Here is a 27339-nt window from a genome sequence, read left to right as displayed (position 1 = left end):
CTCACCCAGATGACTGCAAGGAGATTCCTACAGGCCCTGGGTTACATGGCATCCTGCATTCTACTGGTTCCATTAGCAAAACTACACATGAGAAAGCTTCAATGGTACCTTAAAAGCGTTTGGTCTCAGCACAGCAACAACTTGGAGACAATCATACCACTCATTCCATGCTTACAAAAGGAATTCCTATGGTGGGCTTCGTGAGCAAGGAAAACACAGGTTTGTCATTCCAAAACCACAGATAACACAGACCATGACTACAGACCTCAGACCTCGGATGGGGCACATGGAAGGCAGATATATACAAGGACAATGGTCTCCAAAGGAAACACATCTGCATATAAATCAAAAGGAAATGCTGGCAGTAATGCATGCTATCGAGGCTTTTCAAAACCAACTCCAGCAAGGTCACTTAATGATACGGACAGACAACACCACTGTGATGTGGTACATAAACAAGCAGGGGGGCACGCACTCTTATCCCTTTGCAGACTGACAATGCAGCTTTGGGAGAAATCACCGAGTCTAAACATCCAGTTACAATCACAGTTTGTTCCAGGAAAAGACAATGTGTTGGCGGACAGCCTAAGCAGGAATTTCACAGATCCACATGAGTGGAGGTTGCATCCGGCTTTCAGACAACTCACTTGACATGGGGCAAGCCAGAAGTGGACCTATTTGCCTCTCACCTCAATCATCTACTACCAAAATTTTGCACAAGGACATACTATCCAAAGGCTTGGAAAATAGATGCTCTTTCATTCAACTGGAGCTCCCTAGCAATCTATGCATTCCCACCTCTGCCACTGATGACCTCAGTATTACTAAAGATCAAAGCAGAGAAGCCCAAGGGAATCATAATAGCTCCGGACTGGCCAAGACAACACTGGTACCCACTACTACGGAGCATATGTCACACCAGGAGGTGGGCCGTCCCTCAGTGGCCTCTACTTTTGACTCAGCACAATTTCGGAACACTGCATCCAAACCTTCAGACTCTGCAGCTAACAGCCTGGGAGATCCCATAAATAAATTCAACTTACCTCTCTAAGGAAGTTCAGCGGATACTAACAGAGGCTCGAAGACCGTCCACCAGAAAGGTCTACTTAGCCAAGTGGAAAAGATTCAGCAATTGGAATACCAGCAAAGGGCATGATGCATCATTACTGAACATCCCACTTATCTTGGAATATTTGGCAGATATGTTACAGAGTGGCCTCTCATATTCATCAATAAAAATACATGCATCTGCCATTTCAGCTAGATACAACACTGATCCTCCTGTTTTTCTCACCTTACTAAGACAATTCCTCAGGGGAATCAAGAACATTAAGCCACCAAGAAAGGCCCCAGTGCCAGCCTGGGACCTCAATTTTGTCTCAAAAACTGACTCTACCTCCTTTGAGCCAGCAGCATCAGTTGACTTGCAATTTCTATCATGGAAAACAGCTTTCCTGTTGGCAATTACCTCAGCAAGAAGGGTTTCGGAACTACAGGCCCTAATGGCAATACCACCCTTTATTATTTTCCACAGAGACAGGGTTTCATTAAGGACCAACCCTACCTTTATGCCAAAGGTGGTATCTAGGGTTTCTCTAAATCAAGCCATTCATCTGCCTGCCTTTTTCCCCAATCCTGAGAATAAGGGGGGAAAGGCTTTTACATACCTTGGACATTCATAGACAACTTCGATACTATTGGACAGAACCAAGGCAAGTAGGAAGTCTGAACAGCTTTTTGTAGCTTACGCCCCTGCAGTCCAAGGAAAAGCAATTTCAAAACAGACTATTTCTAAATGGATTGGACATTGCATCAGATTCTGTTATTCCTTTCATGGAAAGACTGTTCCAGCCTATGTCAGACCACATTCCACCAGAGCTACAGCCACCTCTACAGCATTTTTAAGAGGGGTGCCTACAAAGGACATTCTAGAAGCTGCTACATGGAGCTCCGTGCATACATTCTCAAAACACTACAATCTCCCCCTATATTCCAGATCCAGAGCAGGCTTTGCTTCGGCAGTCCTGCAGGGTTTGATTGCCACACCATCACTCTCCTATAGCATACCTCCTCCCCCAGCTAAGCTATGGTATTCTACCCACATGTTATGACTGCAGTTGCATTCTTGAAGAACATAGTACAGTTTTGTACCTACCATAAATGTAGATGTCCGAGAGACATGCAACTGCAGTCGGTTCCCTCCCTCCATACCCCTCTATGCTTAGGGTCCACTCCTATCCCCCTCTCTCTTAGCTGGGGATATCTGTTATGGTGTATTTGTTTTATTGCTCATGTATTTGTTTGGAATCCTGTTTTTGTCTTCCAATTTGATTACAGCCTTCCTTGGAGGGCACCTGGCATCTGGGGCAAGAAACACTGAAGAAAATGGCGTCAGCTGATGCTTATATACTCCAGCCGCTCTGACGTCAGAGAGAAATGCGACATCAGCCGACGTCGGACCCAGACTTTGGAATCCGGCCGACCGAGGGCTGCCTGAGGCAGGACAACCCACATGTTATGACTGCAGTTGCATGTCTCTCGGACATCTACATTTATGGTAGGTACAAAACTGTACTTTTTCTGTGCCCTTACATTCATTGTAAATGTACTGTCCTTACGTACTGCCCTACAGGAAGCATTAACGTAGCTAGAAAATTTATTTTACACTTGTTGACCGGGATAGTCCGACTGGATCGACGTCCATTTTCAGCGGAGGCCCGGGGAGATAAGCTCCAATGAATGCAATTACATTAAATGACTGACAAGCCATAGTTACAGATATAATAGTTCAAACAGATACAAAGGTAAACATGAAAGTACAGGTTTACAGGATAACAGTTACCCCTGCTTGTAGTCAGGAGGAATTAACAGTGGCTAGTTAATGGATAAATCATCATCATAAAGAGCATTTAGCCAGGCTTGTTACAGTGGCATAGCCAGTTTAATGCCAGATGTTGTTTGATTTTAGCTTTAAATTGGCCTAGGGAGGAGAGCAGAGTAATATCTGCTGGATGTATGTTCCAGGCTCTACCTGCTGAGTTTGCGAGGAGGGCATTCCCAGCTGCATTTTTAATTTTAACCGTCTGAATTTGTAGTTTATTCGAGGATCGGAGTAGCCTTGGATTGTTATGGGGGAGGATAATATGTTTGAGGGCTGGTGTATTATATGGTTTATAGAGGATTTTGTTAGCCAATATTAGCAGATTATATTGGATTAGATTGGGAATTTCCAGCCACCCAAGCTGTCTGAGGTTGATGCAGTGGTGGGTTCTAAATGGCAGGCCTGTGGCGAACCTGGCAATGTGATTATAATAGGTTGAGAGTCTATTGAGTTCAGATTTGTTTAGGTTGCAGAGAAGGGGGGAGGCATATAAAAGTGTAGAAAGAAGGTGGGAGCGAGCAATGGCCATCTTAGCTGGTGGGGTAAGGAAGGTCTTAATTCTATAGAGTGACCCAAGTTTTTTATTGATGTTTTTGATTGTAAGACTCACATGTAGGTCAAATTTTAAGTTGTCAATAATGACGCCCAGTAGTTTGGTATGGGGGTTGGGGGAGATAACTGTCCCATCTTTTGCATTTATGGTAAAGGAGAAGGGAGCAGACTTTTGGGTTGGTGAGAAGAAGAGCATTTTGTTTTGTTTTGTTTTGGGGGATTAAGTAAAGGCTGGCGCTTGGAGAGCCAGTTTTCTATGGTATAGAAGGTAAACTCGGTAGCAGCCCTCAAGTCTGTGGAAGATGTAGCTGAGCATATCGGTATGGAGTCATCAGTATATTGGATACAGCTGACGTTTGGTATGATTGTCGGCAGGTCATTAATAAATATGGAAAACAGTAGGAGTCCTAATATGGAACCTTGAGGTACTCCAAGGGTGTTTGGTAGTAGTTTAGAGAGCTTGTTCTGCCAGAGAACACCCTGCTAACTCCTATTAAGATAGGATGTGAACCAACAAAGGGCTTTACAGTCTAGATAGAAAGTTTGCAGGGTACGAATCAGAAGGTGATGATTGACCATATCGAATGCCTTAGAAAGATCCAAGAAGAAGGCGGAGGATGTGAGATTATTGTTACGGTTATTGTTTATGGTATTGGTAAAGGTCATTAGGGCTGAAGTTGTGCTATGGTGTGGACGAAAATCATGCTGGGTATCAGCTAAGAGGTGATTTTGGATTAGGTGATTCATGATTTGTTTGTGTATACATTTTTCCATGATTTTTGCTAGAGGAGAGAGTATTGCTATGGGTCTGTAATTGGAATATTCAGTTGAGGGACCTCCTTTATGTAGTGGGATTACATAGGATGTTTTCCATATGGTATGTTAGTTTCTGATATGGTGCGGTTGATTAAAATGGAGATTGGATAGGCAATGGCATCTGCTGCTATTTGCAGGTACTCAGCAGAGAGCGTGGTGGGTTTTAATTTTTTGATCAATTTACGGATAAGTGATGTAGACACTGGTTTGAAGTTAAATGAGAGTTGATTTTTAGTGGTGGTAATGTCAGGGCCAGGGTTGCTGGGAGGTAACTGGATGGCTAGGGCTTGAATATTTTCGGAAAAGAAATGGTTAAAACTATCTGCAACCTCCTCTGGGGGTTTGTCAGTGGTGGCAGCAGGGGTAGGTATAGATGTTTTTCCAGGATGAAGTAGATTGTTCAGCCCAGCCCAGAAATTCTGAGGTTTGTTCTGGTTAGCTGTCTGTAATTTACAGTAGTATTGTTTTTTGTCCTGTAAGATTAATCTTTTAGTTTCTTTCCTAGCATGCCGGTATTTAACATGGTCAAGGGGGTCTTTAGTGCTGCGCCATGTTGTCCAGAGTTTATTTCTACTGGTAATTTTTAGTCTAGACTCTTTAGAGAGCCATGGTGCAGTTTTTCCTTTTGTTCGCTTTAAGCGGGCAGGTGCATGTAGATCAAGGATTTCAAGAAATTTATTGTTAAAATAGGTAACTGCCTCCTCTAAGGGGAGGCGCTTGAGCATAGACCAGTTACAGGAGCTCAGTTCTAATTGGAACTTGTCAGGGTCAAGGTCTTTTTTGCTTATTACCTTTCTGAGTAAGGGTTGTTGCGGACTAATGGCTTTATGCTTAACTATGTAAGTGAGGAGGTGGTCACTTAGCTCATCAGGGAGGGTACCAGCAGTGTATATTTGAGGGTTACTGTTAACAAATATCCAGTTGAGAATACTTTCTTTTTGGTTGGATTTACCTAGTTGGGTAGGGGTGTTTATGGTTTGAGTAAATTCATGCAGGTTGATGTGGGTAGGTGGGGATTCTGTGGAACAAGAATCCCAGTCAATATTGAAGTCTCCTAGAATTAGGGTTTCTTCTGGATAATTACCTGATAGCCAGTGAAGAGTGTCTTCAAGTGTGGTTACATTATTACGTGGGGGAATATACATACAGATGATGTTGATGCTTTTATTTTTGTTGAGTTGCAATTTGGTGGCTAATATTTCAGAGTTATTAATCTGAGGTGGTTGAATAACTTCTGTGGTTACGTTCAGCTCAGATTTATAGAGTACACCTACTCCCTCCCCTTTCATGGAAGCACGATCCAGCCTGTGTATATTATACCCAGGTGGTAACCCTTCCTTGTCAGCAGTGGAGGGTTTTAACCAGGTCTCAGATAAACAGATAATCTCTGGGGAGTAGACAGCTAGGAGGGCATGCAGATCTTGTATCTTATTGTTAATGCTCCTGATGTTAAGATGACATACCAGGAGAGAGTTAGTTGATCTGTTTATATTTTTGTAGTTTAGGTTACAGGTAGTAGGGGTATATATATTAGGGGTTGATGGGCCTGGGTTGGGGTGTATATCACCACTGAGTGCAAGGCTCAGTCGATATTCAGTAATGAACCTTAGGAGTTTAACAATTTGTAGTATTGTTTGGATTTAGTGCTAATGTGCCGGGGGTTATGTTGCAGTAGTGAAAATGATGTGGGGTTATACCCATAGTTTGTAGTGTAGGTAATGGTGGGATATTCTACAGCTAGGGGTGTGGTGTGGCTTGCAGGGAATTGGTACTCAGTAAGCTGTTGGTTTTCATACATAGTGAGTACATAAGAGGCTAGCAGAATGGGTATAAAGAGTAGTATAACATAATGGAATAGAGGAGTTTGGTGGCTAATATTTGTTCTTTAGTGCCTCAACAGACAAAGGTCAGATGATCAGTAAGAAGGTAGTAAAGTGGGTGGAGATATAAGATAATTAGAACTGATAGGGTGTTAAGGTAGGGGGAGGAGATTAGGATGGTAAGGCTGATAGGGTGTAATCACAGGGGTGTGGTTTAGTACCTATAAAGGTGTGGACACTGGGGGTGGGTGGAAATTGGGGGTAGGGAGGGGTGCAAAGCAAGCCCGAACGCAGTGAGGGCGAGCGGAGCAGGGCTAATACTGACTTCAAGTATTAGGCTATGGTAAGTAGTTAGTGTAAAATAAAGAAATTCAGCTTAAGTTTCATAAATAAATGCTTTATAGTTTAATCTAGTACTGTTTTATACTAGGGTCTTAAGCTGAATTTTTAACTGGAATGGTATCTAGGTATGGACTGAGTTTATAATGTGTTGTACTCTAACAGGATATTTGTTACAGGATAGGAGTCAGACTTCCCTTTTAATATGCAGAGTTCAATTTACCTTAGGTTGTGCAGGTATAGAATGCTAAGGGCAGCTAGGTTAATTTAGTGTTTTAGAGGGAGCCAGATTGCTATAAGGGACAAATTAGAGGTGCCTTTAGACCCAGGGCAGTGAGATACTGACTATGCAATTTAAATGCAGTTTTGAGGTATTAACCTTAAGCAGATGTAGAACGGACTCCAGGTAGATGGTTTGTGGGCACTGTCTTCAGAAATCCTTCTTTCAGGTTGGTGAACCTTTAGTAGGTTATTTAGAGAGGGGCTGCCTAAAAATAATCATACATACAGAGTGAGACTCTGTCAGGTATAAACATATAACCACCAGACAAGCAGGCTTATTCAACATGCACATCAGTTAGAGAGAATGTGATACACAGCAGTTCCGTGGAGCTGTAAGCAGTAAATCAGCTCCGGTTGTACAGTGTTTATCTTTTATCACATTAATATACAGTTAGACCTTACTTAGGGTCAACAAATAGCTTTACTGCAGATAGTAATACAAGAAAGCACTTGCATTAAGTCATATGTGTTAATACAGTTAATACAGTTACCCGGAGAGTACCTGAAGCACTTTTAGTGTTCTAGTGTCAAAAAGCATCAAGCTTTACAACATCTGATGCTGCATTCATTAACAGTTAACATTTTCTGATCATTATCATGGCCCTCAGGGAAGGCAGTTCAAATTATAAAGTGTAATAAAAGTAATAAAGCCAACACTGCTAGGATTTTTAATTAAGTGCGGATAAATACTGTAATGTCATGGTGTACTGTCGTCTTGACATCATGTTTATAGGGATACTGCTGGTGGCTGTCTTGTCATTATCACACATCCATCTGAAGTATGCTGCTAGCTAACCTAGATAGTGGGCTGTGAGAGGATAGGATTACTACCCCAAGCTCACTTGTGTGTGTGTGTGTGTGTGTGTGTGTGTGTAGATATATATGCATTCACATGCATTTGTTTTTGTTTTCCAACAAGCATCTTCAGCTATTGTAGTAATTTAAGTGTGCTCTTACCTTCATGGCTTCATATCTAAGTACATAAAAAGACATTACCCTCTTACAAGTAAGTACTGCTTCTTTTTGATGGGCAATATGTACCCAGTTTGCAAAGGATTTTTGTTTGTGTTGTGTCAGTGAATAAACCTCTTCATGCAGCACAGCAGTCACATTTAAACCATAAGATATAGGAACCTGGTACAAAGTGACTGAGTAATTATAGAGCACAGTGTTTGAAGCCATCAGGGTGAGGGATGTTTGCAAGACAGACTACATGCAACTTAGTAGCTAGCAGGAAGATATCCAGGCATTTTCAAAGTATACAACAGCGCTGAAAAGGTATGCTTTCCGGAAAGATGTATTGCCTTGTGTGTGGGAGGATGTGCTATACTTGGATTTGGGGCTGCATTCTAGAAGGTATTGTATTTTGGTGCGCAATTGCAGTCACATTTACTGAGTACGACAACTTATTTAGCTTATATGTAGGTGGGGTACTGATATTGTGTCACTGCCACCCATTAGGCTTCAGATTGACTTTCACTAGCTCTTTATAGTGTCGAAGAAAGAAAAATCCTTAAATAAATTCACCACTCCGGTGAAGTAAACTTAAAATGATAGTTAAGTCACTTCTCTGCAAGGAAGAGGGTGCAGCATTTCAGAGTAACATCTGGCATGGCATTGTGTAGAATTTAAAAAAATGGCACAATAGTTCATAAAATCAAGGCCCTTGTAACAAGATGAGGACGTTTATTTATATCGTGCAAGTCATTTTCCAAAACACATTTATTCCTTAAGTACCTCTCAACTGTACAGATTTTCACAGAATGGCCAGGTTTTTGCCTCATATTGTTGGCCTGTTTGTTGTAAAAGTGTGGATGTTATGTGATCCTATCTCGCCTACATTCTGTACTGATGGGTTCGGAGCCGATCCTCGGCTCCGACTCGGCACGCTATGCTATAGAGCGAAGCCTCTTATTGGCTGAGCTATTCTATATCCCAGGATGCACCACCACTACTTCCCCAGATCTCGTTTGCCGCTTACAAGCTAGGACGTGGTCTCAAACTTGGCTGAGCTAAGTGCTTTTTTTCTGAAAGTTTTTCTGTCAGGAAATTCTTTAATCTTTACCCAAAAGCTGTTTTAACAGCTATCGTTGTGTATAAGTGTGTTTTTGTGAATTTTTTGTGGTAAATTTGTGTGACTGGACAGGGAAAGGTTTCCGTTTAAGTTAGAGGGGCCTTCCCCTAGTTCTTTAGTCAGTCTTCTTGTTATTTCGGAGAGGTCAAGTACCTGTTTGAGTTAGAGGGTTCTTGGCCCTCTTTTTGGTGCATTTGTATTTGTTTAAGTTTCTTGGGCTTTCGCTCTCGTTAAAAAAACAAAAAAAAAAAAAAAAGTTTTTTTATTATTGTGAAAATCTTTGTGTTGGGTTACATACATTGTGTTTTTCTCTGTTATAGTGAGTAGTCTACAGGCATTATGTCTAAGGAGCATAGACCCTCAGGATTTAAGAAATGCAATTGATGCAACTACAAAATGTCCTTCACGGACGATCACTCCTTATGCATGTACTGTTTAGGCGCCAAACACCTTCAGGAGTCTTGCAGCGTGTGTCACGCTTTTTCCTCTAGGGTCCTCCAAGAGAGGAAGAATAAATTGATCTTAAAAGGGCTGATCAAACCCTCCTTCGAAGAGGCCTTATCTTCCTCTTCCTCTCCAGCTAAGAAAAAGAAATTGTCTGCTCCGACCAGCCCGTCGGAACCGACCACTAAGAAATCTAGGCAGGCTTCTCCATCGGCTCCACGGACTTCGGAGCCAAGGGCGGAACGGTCTGCCTCGATGCCTCCAGCATCGACTCCTCTGGTTTCGGAGCCGATGGCTGGGGCTTCGAGAGGCTGGTCACCTTCATCAGCTCCACTGATTTTGGAGCCGATGAGGGTTGCCAGCTCAGACTCTTCCCCTTCGGCGCCGAAGCCCTCTTCGGCACCGAGGGAAATTGCTATGGAATCTCCCTCGGCACCGATACTGATCGAGTCTGTTAGGAGCCGGTCCCCCAGTCCTTCGGAGCCGATGGAGAAGTCGGTTCGGACCCGGTCAGTCTCCTCCCGATCTTCCAAGATGTCGGATTCGGACATTGACAGGGTGCTCCTAAGACTGTTTCAGTCTCCTGTATTCCAGAAATTAGTTTCGGCTCCAGCCCATTCGGCTTCGGAGCCGATGGCCCACCCTGTAGTTCTGGTTCCTCCTCCAACAGCCTCGGCACCGTTGGAGACGGTGCTGGTGGAGCCGATGGAGGTTTTCGGGTCGGCTCCGACCCTTACTCCAACCCCGGCTCTCGAGTCGGAGTTCGGTACACGGACCTCCTCGGTCGGCCCCGGGGGGGATGCTTCGGGACCGATGTTTTCGGTTCTGAGACTTCCTCTCGGTCCGGCTGCGGGGTACCGTCTACTGTTGTGGCCCGGGTTGGACCTTCCCAGGACTCTGGCGGTCCGGCCTTCAGGGCCATGAGGAGTGCTTTGGCCAAATCTTCTTTGGCTACCTCCACGGTCTCACCGGCACCTTCCCTACACACGGAGACTGGGTCTTTTGTAGTCCCCCTGTCGCTAGACAGCGGAGCCCGAGCCTGAGGTCACCCCAGTGGGTTTCCCTCCTGGAGGTCCCTCTGAAGCTTCTTCGGAGGAACCCCCAAGGAAAAGACTGTGCAAGAGGAAGCACGTCGACTCCCCCGATGAGTCTCTCACATTGGACACCGAACTTGATGATGCGGAGGGGTCCCCTAAGTCGTCCTCAGATGATGTCTCCTTTGCAGACATCTTGGAAGCCCTCAAACAACGAGGCGGCTGGCATTCCAAACCCCCTTCCGCTGATGAGTCGGTGTTCCTCAAGGCCTTCGGGGCTCAGCCCTCCGCCTCCTGGGTGTCTCCGCCCTTCGACGAGCTCCTAGATTTGATCTGTCGAAGGGCGTGGCAGCATCCAGACTCTGTGGAACCGGTGCCGGCTCGCCCAAATAAATTCTTATCAGCACCCCCAGAGAAGGAGTTTCTGACCAAAGGTGTGGCTGTAGCTGCCCTGGTGGTGGCATCTGTTACCCAACAAGATGTAGCAGAGGCTTCGACGTCTGTCCATCCTCCTAATAAGGAGTCTAGGAGCATGGACCGGTACGGGAAGTGCACCCTCAGTTCAGTGGCCTTTACTTTAAGGTCCCTGAACTATTTGACGCACTTCACTCGATTTCAGAGGGATCTGATCAAGGAGCTTTCAGATACCCTCTTGGGTAACCTACCTGAGCAGCTGGCCCAGACGGTTGGCTCTCAGTTGGCTACTCTGTCATCGATATCAAACTCGTCCATGAGGCTCATTTCATATGCAGCCGAGGGGGCGAGTAGATCGGCGGGTACGGGTGTTGTTCTACGGAGGCAAGCCTGGCTCCGCCTGTGTCATTTTGCGGAAGCCTTTAAGTCTTCCTTTGCCGACGCTCCCTTTGATGGGTCCTCTTTGTTTGGACCCAAGGTAAAGGACACATTGACCCGCTGTGAGCAAGAAGGTAAGACTTTGACTGCCGTAGGGGCACGGTTTTCCACTCCCTTTCGGCCTTACCCCAAGGCTAAAAGAGGAGGGAAAATGTGGTTCCGTAAATCACAGAAGTCTTATCCCTCGCAGCAGGACGATCCCCCTTCTAGAGGCAGAGGAGGGGGAAATTTTTCTGGAAGACGCCGTCCCAGAGGCGGCAGAGGCCCCCGCAACACTGGAGACCGTGAGTCCTTTCGTGGCTCTTCAGCCTTCCACAATCCCTGAAGGATTGCCCGACTGTGCAGCTCCGGAGCCAGTCGGGGGTCATTTTTCGAGGCACCTAAAAGCCTGGGAGGGTATCACTCAGGACCGATGGGTGCTTCGAATCATCGCCGGAGGTTATGCCATCCCCTTTTCACACCCCCCTCCGCCATCCAGGAAAATCCCGGACCTGCCACCCAGTCAACGGGAAATCGCAGCCTTCGAAATCTCAAAGCTGCTTCAAAAAGGAGTCATCCAACCGATCCCCACAGACCAGATCGGATTAGGGGCTTACTCAAGATTCTTTTTAGTGCCAAAAAAGACCGGGGACTTGAGGCCCATTTTGGATCTCAGCAACCTAAATCGTTCAGTCAAGAAGTCCAAGTTCCGAATGGTCACCTTACAATCCATTCTCCCACTGCTGGAGAAAGGTGTTTGGATGTGCTCCATAGATCTCAAGGACGCCTATTATCACATCTTGATAGATCAGGCGTCCAGGAGACATTTGCGCTTCAGCCTGGGAGACAGTCATTTTCAGTTCTGCGCACTGCGCTTTGGTCTCACCACAGACCCCAGGGTGTTCACCAAATGTTTGGCGGTCGTGACTGCTCACCTGAGGAGTCTAGGATTCCAGGTGTTTCCGTATCTGGACGACTGGCTCGTGACTGCCACCTCCAGGCGTCTACTATTGCAGAACCTAGCAGCCACCATATCACTAGGCACTTCCCTTGGAATCACCTTCAATTGGCCAAAGTCTGTGTTGCTGCCATCTCAGCGCATAAGGTTCATCTGAGTAGAGATAGACTCAAACCAAATGCGGGTCTATCTTCCTACAGAAAGGATACAGACTATACAGGCTCAAGTCCGAGCCTTGCTTCTCAAATCCAAAGCCCCAGCCAGGATGGTCCTGCAGCTATTAGGCTCCATGTCGGCCACTGTTCTCCTAGTCCCCTTAGCAAGATTGCATATGAGAATTCTCCAGTGGCTCCTATCGACCCAGTGGTCTTTTCAGGATCTCCCTCTCAGTCACCTCATACGGATCACGGAAACCTGCAAACGGGACCTCCACTGGTGGCTGGTGTCCTCTAATCTGGATCAGGGACGACCCTTTGTTCCACCTCCTCCTACGGCCACATTGACGACGGATGCCTCCCAGACGGGGGGGGGGGGGTGGCATTACCTGGGCAGGTCAGTCCAAGGCAATTGGCATCCCGACGAGAGTCTCCTTCACATCAACATTCTAGAAATGAGGGCGGTGCTTCTATTTCTACAAGCCCTCCACGATTACCTCCCTCAGGGCGTTATCGCCATTCAGTCCGACAACATGTCAGTAGTCTGGTATCTGAACAAACAGGGAGGGACCAGATCCTACCCCCTTTGCGGAGAGGCCATGAGAGTTTGGGAATGGGCAGTGGCGACCAGACGTTTTCTGGTAGCGAATCATATCCCTGGGAAATCCAACGTGATAGCCGACAGACTAAGCAGAACTATTCTCTCTCCTCACGAGTGGTCTCTGAACGATGCAGTGGCAACTCAGATCTTCAGCAGATGGGGAACTCCTTGTTGCGACCTTTTCGCAACCCCGCTGAACGCGAAGTGCAGAAAATTCTTCTCTCTCACTCCAGCTCCGGGGGAGATTCCCATGGACGCCCTAGCCCATCCTTGGCCCACCGGCTTGCTTTACGCCTTCCCTCCGGTTCCCCTCCTTCCCAGAGTGATCCAAAAGGCGACTCACTCAGGGAGCAAAATGATTCTAGTTGCCCCTTACTGGCCTCGTCAGGTATGGTTTCCCTATCTTCGGAAGTATGCCCTGGACAGTCCATGGTTCCTGGATCAGATCCCGGACCTATTAATTCATCAGTCGGGACAACTCCATCGGTCCCTTCACTCTTTGAAGTTAACAGCTTGGCTCCTCCTCTTCCGACTATAGTCAGAAATCATACTTTAGACCCGAAGTCATATGTATCTTATCATCGGCCCACAAGTCTGCCACTAGAAATTGTATACTAGCAAATGGAAGAGATTTGCTATTTGGGCTCAACTCCGGGGTCTAGATCCCATCACTGTCCCGGTGTCAGAAGTCCTGAAATTTCTAACTTCCCTATTCAATCAAGGTTCTTCAGTGTCTACCATCAAGGTCCAATTGGCAGCTATTTCCAATTTTCATGAATCTATAAACCCACCTTTGATGAGCAACAGATTGTGTAAAACCTTCATAAAAGGTGCTGCGCTTTTACGACCTCCGATTTCTCATCCTGCTCCTCCGTGGGATCTCAATGCGGTATTACGTGCCTTAACCTCCTCCCCCTTCGAACCGGCAGCAACCTGTGATTTGAAATTTCTTTCTTGGAAAACTGCCTTTCTGGTCGCGATTACTTCAGCCAGAAGGGTTTCAGAGCTTCAAGCTCTATCTGTCAAACCACCGTACCTGTTTTTTCACAAAGATAGAGTATCCCTCAGGCCTAACCCATCCTTTGTCCCTAAAGTTCGTTCAGTTTTTGCCTGCAACAGTCATTAGAACTGCCAGTTTTCTTCCCAAAGTACTCAAACAAAGCAGAATACATCTTCCACGCATTGGATGTTCACAGACAATTGCGATTTTATTTAGATAGGACCCAACAAACACAGAAAACAGATCAATTGTTTGTGTCCTTTTCGGACAATAAATTGGGCAAAGCCGTCACAAAGGTCACTATTGCCAAGTGGATCAGGGACTGTATTAGTCAGGCGTATTCCTCTTCTAATAAAGAGCTTACAACCTCTGTCAAAGCTCACTCTACAAGAGCTATGGCTACTTCAATAGCATTCCATTCTAAGCTTGCCATTAGCGACATTTGTGCTGCGGCTACGTGGTCTTCTCCGCACACCTTCATTTCCCATTACAAATTGGATGTGGCATCTCGGGGGCGAGCTTCATTTGGTTTCACAGATCTCAGGAGTGTTTTCCAGTGAGCCACCCAGGAATCAGGTGCTAGGGACGCTGTCCCATCAGTACAGAATGTAGGCGAGATAGGATCACATAACATCTTTTAGTTATGTACTTACCATAACTTTAGATGTTTGGGATCCATCTCGCCTACATTCCTAATAACCCACCCTCCTTCCCCATGCCTTGGAGATCAGAAGAGACCGGACGGTCCGAGTACTATTGTTTCATCTTGAAACATCTGGCAATGTTATATAAACAGTTATGTGTGTGTGCATGAGTGCGGACAAACAAGATCTGGGGAAGTAGTGGTGGTGCATCTGGGATATAGAATAGCTCAGGCAATAAGAGGCTTCGCTCTATAGCATAGTGTGCCGAGTCGGAACCGAGGATCGGCTCCGAACCCATCAGTACAGAATGTAGGCGAGATGGATCCCAAACATCTAAAGTTATGGTAAGTACATAACTAAAAGTTTTCTGGCAAATCATTGAAGGTTGAAGTCAGAAAATGACTGACCCTTCAGTTTGATTTCATACCCTTCCTATCTTCAGAAAATTCATGCTAATGGGAAACCTGTTCTCTCAATTTTCTAAGTTTGTAGGAGTAGTATTTAAAAAGTATCCTGTTTTGGGGCTTTTGTCCCCCATTATTTATGGCTTTGCCCAGATCTCTTTATCTAAGAGATTGAGAGGTATATAGCAAGCTACAATTATACAAGGAAGAGTAAAAGCTTGAAACTTAGTACGTCAGTAGTCCTCACTGGACAAACTAGTATCTTAACTTTTCTTATCTAAACTGGATTACTGTAGCACTTTTCTTCATGTTTCATGTGAAAATGGTTGTTTTTAATTTCTCGTAATATTTTTGTAAATGCCATAGTGTACGTATCTGAAAAAAGTATTGTACTATAATGAAATATAAAATGCATATCTTTATAAATGGAATTTTGCTTCATTTCTTAAATGTTGTATATAAATGCATTATAAAGCTTAATTTGTATAGCAGTTAAAATAGTAGTGTGTTACATCATATTCATGAGCTGTGATTTTTTTGTAAGCATAGCAATTTTTTCATTCAGCATTTAGTCAGATTATTTTGTCTTTTTAAGCCTCCTCCTTTCAGAAAGTCACACATGTGGTTCTGTTTAATATTCACAGTATGTTGTCACATAAGTAAATGAAACACGTTTTTGTAGAGATGTGTTTTAAGTACCTGGGTGTGAACTCAGGATCTCTCTGTATTGCCTTCATTATTTTCCTCCGTGTGTCTTTAACCACAACATGCTAACCTTCATGTATTGGATTAGCTAATAGGCATCTGAATCACCAGGCAATCTTTCTTGATTTTTTTGTTGTCCGTACAATTGGTGTGAAATTTTATTGTTACTTATATTTTGTGTTGTCTTCAAATTGTATACAGTGCAACTCAAACAGTATTTCAGTATTAAAAATGTAACTGAAGTCCTGTTATAAAACCAGATATAAAAAGGTACTCCTAGGAGCTCCAAACTAAGTACTCACTTTGATGGAGTTTTGCTGCTAATTCACATACATAATGAATTACTGATAAAAATATTGTCAAGAGAATGCACACCACGTTCTTTTCTAACAGGGACACACGCACAATGGCCAGTTCAAATTCCTCCATAAAAATGACATAAGAGATATCCTTTACCTTGCTTTATAGTTGAGGATGGAGCTGACATTCACATCCACTAGCAGTAGTTACTGTGGAAGCACAAGATATTTCCTCCTTTAGACCGTGGTTTGCTTATAAAGACATTGTTTAATCTAACATAAATACTTTGTTGCAGTCTTTGTTGCAAGGCAAACGAGTCTCAATGGAGGATCAGATTTTTATTGGTTGCTACTTGCACTTTTCTCTGTTACACTTTTTATGCCTACTAATGCAGCGGATACATAACTAAGTAGTTATAGATCATTGTTTTCCATATTTCCATCAGATTATGCTGGCCATACGTTAGATTAGTATGTCAAATGATAAGTGTTTTCATTCTCATAGGAGACCACCTAGCAGTGCGTTTTCAAAGGCATCAACTGAAGTTTGTACTGCTGCAGTAAAAAAAGGTCTGGATATGGATCAGCCATCTGAGAGTAAGGTAAGGTGTGCATAATCCTGTATCTCCAGTACTTACTGTTACTACCAGATGTTTCGTATCAAGTCATTTTATACAGAGTATCTGTTGAACTCATCTCAGCTCAGTTGCTAATACCAGTTTATTCTGTACTCTAGCATTGCAGTTTTGTGGAACCACTGTATCTCCCATTTAGGAATCTTCTTAATGGGTCTTGTTAGTGTGTTAATCCTCTCCACCAACAATGATTCAACATGATGTTGCATCCCAATGTTACACATTGATTACGCAAGCCTTAATTTTTGATGCACATCAATGAAAGGTTCCCACGTTCGATGCATGGATTGACATGCACAGTTTTATTTATTTATTTATTTATTTTAAATCGGGTTAATCCCAATAGTCCATTGCCAATTTTCAGGGGAGTCTTGAGGCGCTGTTCATTCTAACAAGGGGAAGTTTGGCTAGGGCACCATGGAATTCTCCTACTTTTTTCTTTAGATGGTTCTAGTGTATTGCTTTTAGAAGAGTGGTAATTTGAAGATGGCAGATGCCAGCAGTGACTGCAGTTTGGAAAGTTATGCTGTTATAGAGAATGAAAACGCCGAAAAAAAAAACTGCAGAAATTATAATTGCAGAAGGTGGATTGCTTGACTCCACCTTAGTGAAGTCAGTGGTTTCATAGACTGATGTGATGGTATGCTGTGATGTACAGTCACAAGGTGAGGATGAGTGTGAAACTGTAAAAGTCTTGCATGAAATATTAGCTGGAGCTTCTTTGCATTTAAAGTAAATATCAACTGTTGGTCAAATGGGAAGTCAGAGAAGTATTGGATTATAGGAAGTTAAAAAGAGTATGCTTCAGTAGCTACAACGAGTCAGGGAGGTATGACAGAGACATGTCGTGAATTACATACAGAAAAAATGATTAGTAGTGTGGAAAGGTATTACCTGGAACGCTATAATTAGATGCTTAGGATGTACTGTGAATGACAGTAAGAGCTTTAATCCGTTTAGGCAATGGAATCTTTCTCTGAGGAGATTCATGAAACATTTTGTTTAGCAGAAAGATATGTTATGTTTAATAATTTAAATTTACGGTCCGGAAGAAATGTAGCAGTACAGTTTGGAAGAACTGGAAATTATTTATTGTAATTATTTATATTTTTTGCTGTAATGTATATGACATTAAAAAGTGTGAAGTGGAGCTTGGGTAGTTTGGGTTTCCCAAAAAAGTGTGGTTATGTTGAATGGTTAGAAAGGAACAAGTAAATTTTAGGGGCAACCCTATATTATATATTTTTTCCTTTGGAGAGAGAAGTCATTTGATACAGGATTACATCAAAAATGGGTGGCCCTAGTGTGGGAAATATGGACATTCTATAAAGGACTGTCAAGTGAATTTATTTAGTTTGTTTACCGGGAAAGTCCAACTGGATACCAGGCTCTTTTTCAGGTGAGACCCAGTGAGTAAAGCACCATATGCATAGAGTTAAAGGACAATATATTCTGTTATCACATTATTTTATTCTATATAAATATTAAGACATTATATATGCATACATAATAGTAATACATATTTGTTGATATTAGTAAGATAAGTTTAATACAAAAAGGCTCATGAGCACATATATAATATACATATGTCGAATATTCTGTTGTAGAAATGTTTAAGCAATGCCACGGTTTTGGTACTGAGCTGGCTTCAGCTGAATTTTGATTGGAGTGCTTACAAAGATGGTACTGCTAGTTGGTAGGTTTAAAGAGTGTGTAGAAGAGATATAGATATATGATAAACATGGAAGAAGGTCAAGGGCTAATAGTAGTTGATTTAGTTTTCTCATGCAAGAGGTAAAATTGTTTTAAAGACACTATGAGGTATATTACAGAAGCTCATGGCTATAGTTAGGGTTAATGCTAGCTAGAGATTTTTTTTGCAAGGAGTGCAACAGAGGCATAGTACAAGTTAAGGAGGTGTTGTTTTAGTTTAGATTTGAAGATATGTGAGTTTTCATTGAGCCTAATGGGATAGAATGGAGCTGCAGGATTTGGAGATATGGTTGGAATACACAGCATCTCTAGTTATGTTGTTGGAATTCTGAACCATGAGATGTTTATTACAAGAGCGGAGTTGCTGATTGGGAGGGTGTACCTTTGTAGCATAGAGCCCAAGGAAGGGTACCTTTTATGGTGATGCACTGCACCATGTGCTACTTATTGAGAGAGCGAGGTGGTGGGGGTAGTTCAAGCCTGTTGAGGTGCTTAAGAGCAATACGGTGACGAGAGGTGTAAGCTTTATGTGGTGCAAATTTTGCTATTTTATTGTAGCACTTCTCAAACTTTCTCTTCTTTGTGGTTTGGAGGTTAGTGAAAATTGGTCTGGCAAATAGAAGTGTGTTAGGAAGATAGGACGAGGCAAGAGCTGTCTGCTACCTTCACCAAGACTGTGTGTAGCTCTGTACAAGTGACCCTGCTCTTGGTATTTTTTTTTTGGATAACTTGAAATGCATCATCAGTAGTGACACACAGCAATTGTTGGAGACTACTACAACTATTGCGTTGTTATGATGTGATTTTGAAGATGTTCTTCGTGTTTCACTGTTGCAGTCATCACATTTGGGTTATCTGCCTGCTCAGTCGACCTGAATACCAGAGTCTTGGGACTTCTGTGTCGGATGCTGTTGCTTCTTCCATGATGTCAGGTCGTTTGGTATAAAACATGCAGCCTACGCCATTACATCAGCTTTTCTTGCCGTGCAGAGTCCAAAGCAGAAGCAGTTCACAAGTGCTGGTCAGCCGCCTCCTGAAATTTTCGTTTTTCGAGTTTCAGACCTGAAGTCTTGTAAAAGAGAAGTACCCCCTTGGGGGTCCTTTTTTCTTGCTATAACCGATGTCAGAAAAAATTAATAACCGTCTTGCCTGTGGAAAGCAAATACCTCACAGAGATTTTCATTCTTACTGTGTCACCTGTTTAGGCCTAGACAATGACATTCCTCGCTGTCGGTTTTGTGCCTTGTTCAACTCCTGAACTATTCGTTGTCTGGCTATTTTTGCGCTAAATTCTTTCACTCTCGTTCTCCATATTCTGAAATGGCTTTGATAAGCCATTTGACTACCGATCTTCAGAAATAACATAAGGATAAAGACAGAGACAGACCGCATAGGTCCAAAACTGCCGACGACGCTTCCGTTAAGCTAGTCGCCAGTCCGCCGGTACTCAGTGAGGTGCTTTTGCAGCCCCTGATACCCGCTTCTACAGATTCACAGACCTCTACTGAGACCCATTCTGAGTCTGGTGTGCCGCAAGATGCTTTTTTGACTATGAAACCTGTGAATATCTCTACCTTGGATGGGTCCGGAGCCGCTGTGCAGGCACCGGCTTTTGAGGGTGTATTCAGGCCTTCCGATTTTCATATTAAACAGACGACTTTGTTTCAAACCAAAAATACTGAATTTCTCAGGCCCACAGTTCACACTACGCGTAAGAAATCGACTACCAAAGGGCATTCTCAGGCCTACATGCCAGAAACAGCTTAGAATGGCTGAAGACCTTGTTCTTTAATTAGGGGAAGCCATCCTTCCCCTCAAAAAGACCAAGAACTGATTTTCCTTCTGATTCTTCTGATCATGAGTCCGATGACTCTGACCGTTCTGATTATCTACCTATGAGGATTCTGATGCATTCCATTCCCTCTGCTTCCCCGCCAGAAGATTTTTCTTTTGGTGAAACCCTGCATACCCTTATAGAGCATTTCTTCTGGGAGTGCCAGGACTACCCACAGTCAAAAAAGAGACTCTGGGAATTTTTAAACTTGCCTCAGCACAGGCCTCTAGCTATCCCTCCTGTTCTGGAAATTGTAGATGATGTCTTCATGGAATCCAGCCTTACCCCTGATACTTTGACTCCAGCTCCCAGGAAACCTGATGGGTACTATGGAGTACTTGACTCCCCCAAATTTCTCTTTAAGAATCCTGCTGTGGATCCAGAGACCATTTCCCAGGGGCCTAAAGGCTGCACCCACCAAAAACCCTACCCTTTCGGACAGGGATTCTGGGGCTTTAGACAGATGGGGTAAGAAGGTGTACACCTCTGCTACTCTGGCCATCAGAGTTTTAAATTGCCAGTTTCATATGTTAAAGTATCAGCAACATATTATGGAGCTAATTAAACAGAAAATGATGTTGATCCCTGATTGTGCTGAACATAAAGATTTACAAGAGTTAATGCATTCTGCTAACCAAGTTGGAAAACATAGTTTGCAATGTGGTTTTGATGCCGTAGAAGCATCTTGCAGGGCTGCTGTCATTGGGTCTGTTCTTAGAAGGCATGCTTGGCTTAAGGAACAAATCTTGCCAGATCATGTCAAAGCAAAACTATTAGATGCTCCATTAAACCAAGAACATCTGTTTGGCACTAAAGCAGAAGTAGTCCTCAAAAAGAAGGAGGGAAAAGCTAAATCTATGCAAACTGTTAAAGATTTCCTACAGGTGCAGCCAGCTAGAGTCAGTAGGCATTGGCCTTCTAAAAACTGGTCTTTTCCAGTGCCTCCCAGACCTTATTAGTCCAAACCCAGGGGCAGCAGACCACCAAGACTCCAGTCTCAGGGTATGCGCAGATCTAAGCAATGGAGTGCTCCCACCTCTAAAACAGGGAGTAGTAAGCCACCATCTTATGGTAAAATTTCACAATGACTTGCCCTTAACTCTTCCAAGCCTTGCTCAAGTACTTGCACTCTTAGGAGGAAAACTAGCCCTGCATGCACAAAACTGGGAGTACATTACCCAGGACAGATGGGTCTTGAACTTTGTATCCAAGGGATACAGATTCTACTTCCACTCACTGCCAGCCCCAAGCAGATGGCCAGACCTCCCCCCAAACCAGTGGGTAGAGGCCCAAAAGGAAGTACTTTCTCTTCTTAGTGTCAAGGCTATTCAACCTGTCCCAGCAGAGCAAAGGGGACAAGTTTTTTACTCCAGACTGTTTCTGGTACCCAGAAAAGAAAACTCTTAGCGCCTATCCTGTATCTGTCTATTCTCAACACCTTCCTGGTGGTTCCAAGATTCAAAATGCTTACTCTCCAACAGCTGCTTCCTATGCTAGCCAAGGACTCCTGGCTAGCCACCCTAGACTTAAAAGAAGCTTATCTGCACATCCCCATATGGGAATCTTGCAGGAAATATCTACGTTTCAGAGCAGGATCTATGCACTATCAGGTCTCTGCACTTCCCTTTGGCTTATCTACTGCGCCCAGGGTATTCACAAAATGCTTAGCTCCAGCCATTGCATATTGCAGGCAGAGAAAAATTCAAATTTACCCATACTTGGACGATTGCTTGATTCAGGCGAACAGTCAGGAATTGCTACTCCAGCACCTGACATTTGTAAAGAGACTTCTAACTTCACTGGGGTACACCATCAACGAAAATAAATCACATCTGGTACCCAGCCAAGAGATTGTATTCCTGGGAGCAGGCTTGAGCACAACTTCCCAGATGGCATTCCTCACTCCAGGAAAACAAATTTATTTGACAAACTACTTCAATCTACTGGCCACCAAAACCCAGCTATCTGCAAGAAAAATACTGCAAACCCTAGGGTTCATGGCCTCTTGCATTCTACTAATTCCATATGCAAGACTGCATATGAGGAAACTTCAATGGTACTTAAAAAGTCTCTGGTGTCAACATTCTCAGGATCTGGAAACAATGATTCCTATCACTCCTTGCCTAAGGACAGAGTTCCTTTGGTGGGCAGAGGCCTGCTACCACAACAAGGGACTCCCTTTCACTCAACCCACTGCCGCCCAAACCCTAACAACAGACACATCAGACTATGCATGGGGGACTCACATGGCAGGACAGTGCATTCAAGGCAAATGGAGCCCAAAGCAAATGCATCTACATATCAATCAAAAAGAAATGTTAGCTGTACAGAATGCTCTTCAAAAGCCTTATTCTTCCAGGACAACTATTGATAAAGACAAAACACCACAGTTGTGTGGTACATTAACAAGCAGGGGAGAACCCATTCCCACCCACTCTGCAGGTTATCCATGGCTCTGTGGAACACAGCCTTAAGCAATCAAGTGCACCTGCAAGCTCAATTCCTGCCAGGTAAACTAAATTCACTGGCAGACAACTTGAGCAGAAATCTAATGGACCCACACAAGTGAAAACTGGAACCCAAATCATTCAAGCTTCTGATCCGCAGATGGGGGGAACCAGAGGTGGACCTCTTTGCTTCCCCTTAGAACTATCGATTGAGCAAATACTGCATTAGAACTCCCCACAGCCGGGCATGGAAACTGGATGCCCTGTCCTTTGCATGGGAAAACCTCTCAGTCTATGCCTTCCCCCTCTGCCCCTCCTCTCGAAGGTTCTACTAAAGATCAAACAGGACAAGCCAAAGACAGTCCTGATTGCACCAGACTGGCCACACCAGCACTGGTACCCACTATTGCGCAGTCTGACAGTAGTGCCACCATGGCACCTGCCTCAGATCCCTTCCCTGCTGTCCCAGCAGGAGGACCAGATTTTGCATCCTCAGCTACAAACCCTGAACCTAGCAGCCTGGCTCATCCCCTGAACTCATCAAAAGCAACTCTCAGTAAACAGGTGCTGGATGTCATCCTTGAGGCAAGGAGGCCTAGTACTAGAAAATCCTATTCAGAAAAGTGGAAAAGATACTGTTCTTGGAGCCAGTCTCAGGGAATGGGCACAACTGTGCCCATCTTATCTCATATACTAGATTACTTAACAGAAATGCTTCATAAAGGCCTATCCATCTCTTCAATTAAGATTCTTGCCTCTGCCATCTCGGCTCATTGTAATACTGAGCCCACCCCTCTTCTCTCATTCTCTGTTCAAACAGTTTCTGAGAGGAGCCAAAAATTTAAGCCCCCCCCCCCCCCCCCCAGGAGAGCTCCCACTCCAGCCTGGGACCTTAACTTTGTATTGGAAAAGCTTACGCTTCCACCCTTTGAACCTGCTGCTACAGCAGAGTTAAAATTCCTCTCCTGGAAAACAGCTTTACTTCTAGCCATCACTTCAGCAAGAAGAGTGTCTGAATTGCAGGCCGTTATGGCTGTGGAACCCTTCATTATCTTCCATGCAAACAGGGTTTCCCTCAGGACTAACCCATCATTTATGCCCAAGGTGGTATCTAGTGTGGCTTTAAACCAATCCATTCATTTGCCATTCCTTTTCCCTAATCCTCAGAATAAAGGGGAAAGGATCCTGCACTCCCTGAACGTGCACAGGCAGCTTAGGTTGTATCTGGACAGGACTAAACCTTTCAGAAAATCTGACCAGCTGCTAGTCAGCTTTGCTACAGGCAGAGGGCAAGACCATTTCAAAGCAAACCATTTCTAAATGGATAGCACACTGCATCCATTTTTGCTACAAATACCATGGGAAACCTACCCCACAGGGGATCAGAACACATTCCACTAGGGCTACATCAACAGCATTTCTCAGGGGAGTCCTTACCAGGGGCATCCTGGAAGCTGCAACCTGGAGCTCTGTACACACCTTCACTGAGCATTGCCACTTAGCTATCTTTTCTAAATCCAGAGCTGGATTTGCCACAGCAGTCTTACAGGGCCTGCTTGCCAGCCCTAATGCTTCTTGACTGCCTCCACCCATCCTCAGCTTTGGGAATCAACCCAAATCAGTTGTGTACACTTGTAGATGTTCGAGAGTATTCACTGTTGCAGTCCTGGTTACCCTTCTTCCAGCCCCCTAACTTCTCTATAGTTCTACCTGTCCTTTCTGTTTGGCCATATCTTACATTGGCATTTACTTTTTGGAGTGTTCCACACCATGTAATTGCTTCCTGTTTTGGGGGCTCCTGACATCTGGGGCAAGAAAAACTGATGTAATGGCATCAGCTGCATGTTTTATACCCCTGACGTCATGGAAGAAGTGGCAGCATCCGACGCAGAAATCCCAAGACTCTGGTATTCAGGCCGACTGAGAGCTACCTGCAGGCAGATAACCCAAATGTGATGACTGCAACAGTGAATACACTCGAGCAGCTACATTTATGGTAAGTGTACACAACTGTACTTTTGTTTTGCAGTCAGTAGTGGACTTAGGGGTGTAAAGAAATATTTTTGTCTTCTTTGGATTCAGGATAAGGTTAAATTTGCCCACCCAAGTTTCGATGGAGCTGGAGTCCTGAGTGAGTTGTTGAAGCTGAGTAGGATTATGAGCTGATTATACAAAAGTTGTCACTGATAGATTAGATTAGGTTGGCATTTTAACTACCATGTACAAATTGTTGATAAATATATTGAAAAAGAAGGGCACAAGTATTGATACTATGGGACACCAACAGAAACTAATGGGAAAATGGAGTAGCATGATTGCCATTTAACAGCTTGGGATCTGACTGGCAGGTAGCTTTGGAACAAGGAAGAGGTTGGGATGGGCGAGACCAAAGGGATGCTAGCTGAAAGAGTAGCTTGTTATGGAAAGCTGTGTCAAAGGCTTTTCACAAGTCTTAGTATAGTGTAACAGTGTAACTTGTATTGAATTTTTGATTGATTGTGTCTGTAAATTTGAGTAATGCAACAGTAGTGCTTCGGTGTGGTCTGAAGCCGTGCTGGATAGGAGAGAATAGATTATTGTCAAGGATATGCTCAAGAAGTTGTGTGTGGGATACGTTTCTCCAGGATTTTGGACAAGTGTGAAAGTATGGCTGTGGTCCTCTAGTTGGAAAGTTTGGTGATGTTGCCTCCTTTGTGAAGTGGCAGAATATAAGATTTCTTCCAGGCAGTGTTCGTGGAATGTAATGAAGAGGACTATTTATAGTTTTACTGACCATTATTGTAAAATGAAGTAAATGTTGATACTAATGAAGACACAGTAAATACTGAAATTGCTCTAATTAGCGATGTACAAACTGAAGATGCAAGTGTATATGTTCAAAGTAATGTGATGAATATGGACAATGTAATGTCTTATTGCAAAATGAAGTTACAGAAAATGAAAATATTGCTAAGCTGGGGGAAGAGAGAGGGGAATTTCATTTAGAAACAATGAATAAGTGTACTGCATTACAGTATAGTCAGTGAGAAGAAGGTGTGATCGAAGAGGAAGAAGACATAGCTATTGGGAATAAGGTAAGAAAAAGGAAAGTGGAGTCGCAGATAGCAAAAAATACAAATAAAGAGCTAATATAAATGTAATGGCTGTGAATGTGAAAGATGCAAAAAAAAAAAGCAAAGGTAAAAGTAGCGGCTGTGAATGGTATTTAAGTGAAATGAGATGATTATTAACACATGAATGTTGGAGTGTAGGTGTAGCTACAGTACATTTAGAAGACTTACAATTTTTCTACATAGAACAAAAAGAGCTACTGCTAAGACTATGGGGAAATGTGGAGTTTTGGTAAGGGCACATTCTCGGAAATTGCAATATTATTTAAAAAATATGAAAACATTAAAATAATGGATGTTAATAGTTGGGATTCCTAGAGTGATGGTGATCTGTGATATGAGGTTATGTGGTTATGTGAGAAACCAGTATGGGTGATGGTGGTGTGTGCATACACATCTGTGGGGGCAAAGGGGAGAGACTGAAAATGTTTGAAGTAATAACAGTTTTTGTTCGTAATGTGAACATTGTAGTAGTGAGTGATTTTAATTGTGACCTAAGAAAAATAACATGGAAAATAACACAAGATATGAAAAAGAAAGTACTTCATTTAGGAAGAGAGAGGTATTTTTATATGTCACATGAGATGTTAGACAGACTGATTATCTAATAATATGTAATAGTCTGTACAAGTTACTAGAGGGAAAATGTAGATTGTAAAGATCATTTGACAGTATGGGCATTAATGGGAAACTCAGATAATTTGAGAAAGAAAATGTTTAAAAAGATTAATGGGAGACATTATGGCAAATGTAATGGTATAAAAATAGTCTAGTGAGAGTTTTATGAAACGTGGTCACAGTGGTAGAGTAGTTCTAGAGATAAATGTACAAGAGTATATGTGAGGATGGGGAAAAAGAACTTGAAGAAACAAAAACATGAATGCCAAAGTAGTACAACAGTATAAAGAGATGTTGGGATGAAAATGAAAGTAAGAAAAAATAATTTTCTGAAAATAGTAGGCAGAGAATGAAGATATTCTGGCAGAAATACTTCTTGAAAGGAAGAAAAGAAATTATAGTACCATTTTTGGAAGATGCTTGAGGTCTGATGAAGGTAAAATGTAAGATTTACAGAATAAAAAGGAAAGTGGTATACAAGCAGTAAAATATGCTGATAGTATTAGTTAAAATTATAGGAAAGAAGTAAAGGTAAGCATCTGACAGAGAATAGAAAGTTTAGAAACAAAAGTACAAGTCAAATGGTTAGACATTTTTTTTAATTAATTGAATGAAGTAGTAAAAGAAGTGAATGCAAAGATGGGCCAGATTGGAGTAAATTATGATGTCCTGACTAAATTCATTTTTGCAGTATTCCAAACAAATTGATTATTGCTACTGACTGTGGGCCAGGGTACCAAAGCCTAAACCTTCCATAAACCATACGCCCAACATATGAACTCAGCCAGTGAGTGTAAGGGTACATAGGTACATAAGTGGATGTATGAGCACAAGTCCTCAGACAGTCTCGCACCCCTCTGTATGGTCTTTGCATGGTCATTTGTGCCATAACGTTTCTCAGATTCAAATAAGTGCCCTGTTGGGGAACCTCCTTTTATTGTTTAGACTGTTTGTGCGATTTTGTTAGATGTCAGCTAGAAGGGGAGATTGTTTTTGTGCAGTAGCCATATAACATCCTAAGACATCCATTTCCAGTACCTTTACTGACTAGGAGCAGAGTGCGACTACAAATCTTGTTCCGTCTGTCAGTCATTTGTACCAAACATCTAAAGAGGTTGGCCCACTCCATAATGGCGGACCTCT

General features: G+C 43.2%; 1 protein-coding gene across 1 annotated transcript in view; it reads left to right on the top strand.

The window, feature by feature from the left end:
- PLK4 (polo like kinase 4) overlaps positions 1-27339 on the top strand; it is a gene marked incomplete in the record, with an annotated part of 949915 nt that overhangs the window by 736596 nt on the left and 185980 nt on the right. Inside the window, 1 exon segment of the mRNA XM_044061753.1 lies at positions 16345-16441. Coding sequence (XP_043917688.1) covers positions 16345-16441 — 97 coding nt within the window.

This window comes from Protopterus annectens, chromosome 2.part0 (genome assembly GCF_019279795.1).
Source record: "Protopterus annectens isolate FY-2018-M chromosome 2.part0, PAN1.0, whole genome shotgun sequence".
NCBI classification, from domain to species: Eukaryota; Metazoa; Chordata; order Ceratodontiformes; family Protopteridae; genus Protopterus; species Protopterus annectens.
This window is presented reverse-complemented; position numbering and strand designations above follow the sequence as displayed.